Genomic DNA, 4,139 nt, shown 5'->3' on the forward strand with positions numbered 1-4,139 from the left:
AACAGCCTGAGATCATTTACTTTGGTTACCAACTTGTCCATAGCAAAAACAGCTCTGCTGGTAGTGGTAGACATTCTCTTCCTAATACAATACAAGTATCAAGTAGTCATCAGAGCCATCAGCTGTATTGAATATAGAGGACCACAGCATGTTGACTTATTTGCATACTTAGTGGAGGATCAGGCTACTCTAAGGTGGCACCTTATTGAGGGTCTCAGAAAACAGAACTAAATATTCACTGTATTACAGTAGCACCTAGACCCAGTCATAGACTATACTAAGTAAATGCTGTATAAAACTGTACCCGCAAGGGGAGCACCCACTCGTGCACTGTGTGCAGTCTGGAGGGGCCAGGGGCCTTGCTGGTATAGCCTTTGGCTCCAGTCCAGGCTTAACTCATTGTCCTAAACAGAATAAGATATACCTGTAAAAGTCTCTTTTTGGTATAAAATCTTTGCTACAGTTTTGCTAGCATAGCCAGTTCAATTAGGGGTGCCATTTTTCCACACTAACTAAAATAACTCCATCAGCAAAAACAAAGGTAGACCAGGCCTCAGCTTTATATCTTTATTTTCACTAACCTGACTGGAGCCATTAATGTTCTGGGGAGGAGAGAAGGAGGCATGAAGTCTCTGAACCCTGGTCTGACAAGGTAAAGGCAGGGTGGTGCATTTGCGCACACACACCTTTTATAGGCTGGCTTATAACTTTGGGATCTGGCAGGGATCACAAGGGGAAATTAAACTAAAATAACACAAAGATAACAAATTATTTAACTTGATATTGGAGTAAACAATAGATCTGGTAAAAGAGCACTCCGTGCCTGAATGCTTGTCCAACATATTTCCTAATTATACAACAACACACAAAAAACCCCTTCCTTGTCCTTGTACCTTTCCTGGACCACCATATCTACAACACTTCAGTCCTACTAAAAGTTTGAATACTACACTTTAAGCAACTGTCAGTGGTAGCAACAATACTGAAATCATACTTTGATAGTAACATAGTTCAATAGAAACAACAGTCTGTGCCCACTGATTAGCAGCCCCACCTTTACTTTTATTTGGCTCTTCAAGATTGCTCATTCACCAAATGCAAGACTTTATGCTGCTAGCCCAAAATATATCTCGTTAGTTTGCTTATCTGCTCTATCTTGCCTAAAGGAGTAAGTTTTAAAAACAATTTTGCAGGACTGATTTAAGATAACATGCATACTTTCAGAACACATGACATTTAGACTATAAGGCAGGATCACAGTTTTTACAGTAATCTGAAGTTAGTGTTTTCCTCCTGACTCTCTAAAGAATGGCCCTTGCAAAAGTATATTTCAAGCAGGATTAGAATTAAAACACGCATTAAACATGATGTAGTAGCTTCTAATCACTGATCAGAGTAAAGTAGTTTGGGCCTTCCAAATTAATCTTGCTGTTGGACCTTATTCTACATACAGCCAGTACCTTTTGCCACTTATCTCTGTTCTTGTTCAGAGGACTCTGCAGATGCTAAGCTACGTTTCTTTCAAACCTGGGACACTGTGACCTCCCAAAGTGAGTGGAAACTGCAAAACTGGAATCTAGAAATGCCTGAGCACCAAGCGACAAACATGAACACATAATATGAGATGCAGAGTTACAGTAGTACATGTATTAACTCAAGACATTAAGGTGACAAAGCTCCATCCACCCAGATGCCACCAGGCCATAGCAAACATTCTGTGGAAATGGGCAAGTTGTTATTCTGGCATCCCTTTCTGTTAAGCTTTTAGATTTCTATACCTTAGAGTTCCAACAAAAAAAAAGTGAGTCAATTGCATCCCAGCCTTCTGAGCTTGTGTCCCATCCTTCTAGAGTTCACAGCTTTCCAAGCAGTCAGAGTGAAACTAAAGTTACTAGTCAGTTTTCATTGCTGCTGTTGACAGTACCTTAGGAAGCTGGTCAACCAAACTAAATTTCCTCCTGTTACAGCAAAAGCTTTGTTATCCGGCACCCATGGGAAATGGGAGGTGCTGGATAACCAAATATGCTAGTTACCTGGGAGGCATCTTTGCCTGGTTGGGCTGCCGTCCCTTCTGCCGCATCCAGTGTGTCAGTGTGCCGGGCAACAGGCACCGTGCCGCCCCTCCCCTAGCATCAGTTTGCTGGGGAAGAGGCAGGGGGCCCCCACACAGGCTGTTTTGCCCCGGGCCATGGCCTGAAGTGGGACTTACTGTTTTGTTTTTGCCACGTCTACCAGCATGCCGGTTCATGAAGTGCTGGATAACACAGCTTTACACCTGGCTTTCTAAATACAGTAAGAGACAAACACTGGAGAGAACAGGATACACCAGTGGGTCTCAAACCTGTTAAAATGGAGGCAATGTCAGAAAATACCAGCCCTTAGTTTTTACTCAGTTTTTGACTACAGAAAAATAACAGAGAAATTCTTCTGTTGCAGGGAAACCAGAAAAGCCACAGCAGGGCTGAAATAATTCCTAATGGACATCTCTGTGTTTATCTTGTGAATCTTACTTGCACAACTAACAGCATCCCTGAAAAGACCTCAAGGCCATAAAGCAAGAATATAAAAAGTGCCAACACTAGATAAGACCAATGAGCTATCTAGCTGAGTAGCTGGTCTCTGACATTGCAGGAGAGCATCAGAATGGATTTCTCTAGAACAGCAGTGCCCAACCCTTTGTGCCCTGCAGGCTAGATGGTTAGTGCCAGGTCTGTCTACAGGCCAGATCTGGCTGGTGGGCTTGATTCAGCATGTGGGGCTAGGGAAGGGTAGAAGAGCCAGGGGGGGCTGATTCCTCTTCAGGTGTAGAGGTGGAGGTGGCGGAGGGGGAAGGGAAGGTACAGAGGTCTGGCCTGATCTGGACATGTAGGGGTCAGGTCCAGCCCTGATCACACTGTGCAGCAATGGCTCAGGCAGAGTGGGATCTGGGAAGTGCGGAGCTTTCACTGCTCCCCCACTGCCAAGTTTTCCCTCATGGGTTGGATGCCATGGCTCTGTGGGCTTGATATGGCCCATGGGCCAGAGGTTGAGCAACCCCTGCTCCAGAGTAATTTATCTCCTATTTCAATACCTTCCCTGGCCTCCACCATTTATCAGGTGAGAGATACCTGAGGACACATCCAACCGTCCTGTTCCGCTGCCATCAGTAGATCCATCCTACTATGAATGTCCCCAGTCCCTTCCTGAACCTGGCTGCATTATCTGCCTCCACCACCTCCCACAGCAGAGTGCCACACGCTAACGGCATGTGGTATGGCGCCAAATCTATCTTTCTCTTGGTGCTTTGTCATGACCAAGTTACAGGTTTACAGTTTCCAAGAGCTCAGAGAAATCAGAGCACTCCAGCTTGGAAAGAAACGTCACTTCATCTCTGTAGACTACTTTGACCAAGAAGAGCGCTCGGGGGACAAACAGCACTGGCTGGACATGCAGTAAGGTCCCACAGAGAGGTTCAGGCACACATTCTCTTGCTTGTTTTAAACCTGTTGCCTACTCTGAGCAGCGGCAGGCCTCCTAGTCCTAGTGTGGAACAACATTTCCTGGTTCACTTGGGCCAAACCCCCAGGGAGCTTGTACAGGCCCAACTGAAGATACTGGGGCCCTGCTAAGAACGAGAAAAGCAGCATAGTGAAGTAGATGCCCCCCCAGGACTCGGGAGAAAGTCTTGATGGCCTCCCACAGCAGTATTCAGTCCCCCTCTGCCAGAGATTATGATGATAATAATCGGACAAAGGGGAACAAAATGACCATTTTCTGGCCCCTTTCTGTCCGGCCCTGTGTCGGGCCCTGGCAGCAGACAGCCACCTGTAGAGCCTCGAGCAAAGCAAAACAACCTGCCCCCGCCCTGCCACCACCCCTCACCCCGCACGTGGGCAGCGCCTCGGTTCAGCCCGGGTGCCGAGCCGGAGACCAAGCGCCGCAGCGGCGGGGCAGCCCTGGCCAGGACCCACCTTTACGGCCACGTCCGGGGCGGCGTCGACGGGCAGTGGCTGGGGAGCAGCGGGCGGACCGCGCAGGTGTAGCACGGCGTCCCGGCTGGCCACCAGCGGCCGCGCGTCGCCCTCGTCCTCCTTGTCCGACTCAGAGTCGCTGCCGTAGGAGGCCAGCGCGGCGATAGCGGCCGACATGTTGGCGCGGGG

At 48.0% G+C, this 4,139-nt stretch overlaps 1 protein-coding gene across 1 annotated transcript in view; it reads right to left on the bottom strand.

The window, feature by feature from the left end:
• CDC40 (cell division cycle 40) overlaps positions 1-4,133 on the bottom strand; it is a 104,373-nt gene extending 100,240 nt beyond the window's left edge. Inside the window, exon 1 of the mRNA XM_019520103.1 lies at positions 3,951-4,133. Coding sequence (XP_019375648.1) covers positions 3,951-4,127 — 177 coding nt within the window. The 5' untranslated portion in view covers positions 4,128-4,133. The remainder of the gene's footprint in view (positions 1-3,950) is intronic.
• Between the last annotated feature and the right edge of the window lie 6 nt (positions 4,134-4,139).

This window comes from Gavialis gangeticus, unplaced genomic scaffold, assembly GCF_001723915.1.
Source record: "Gavialis gangeticus isolate Ggan-Ray unplaced genomic scaffold, GavGan_comp1, whole genome shotgun sequence".
Lineage (NCBI taxonomy): Eukaryota > Metazoa > Chordata > Crocodylia > Gavialidae > Gavialis > Gavialis gangeticus.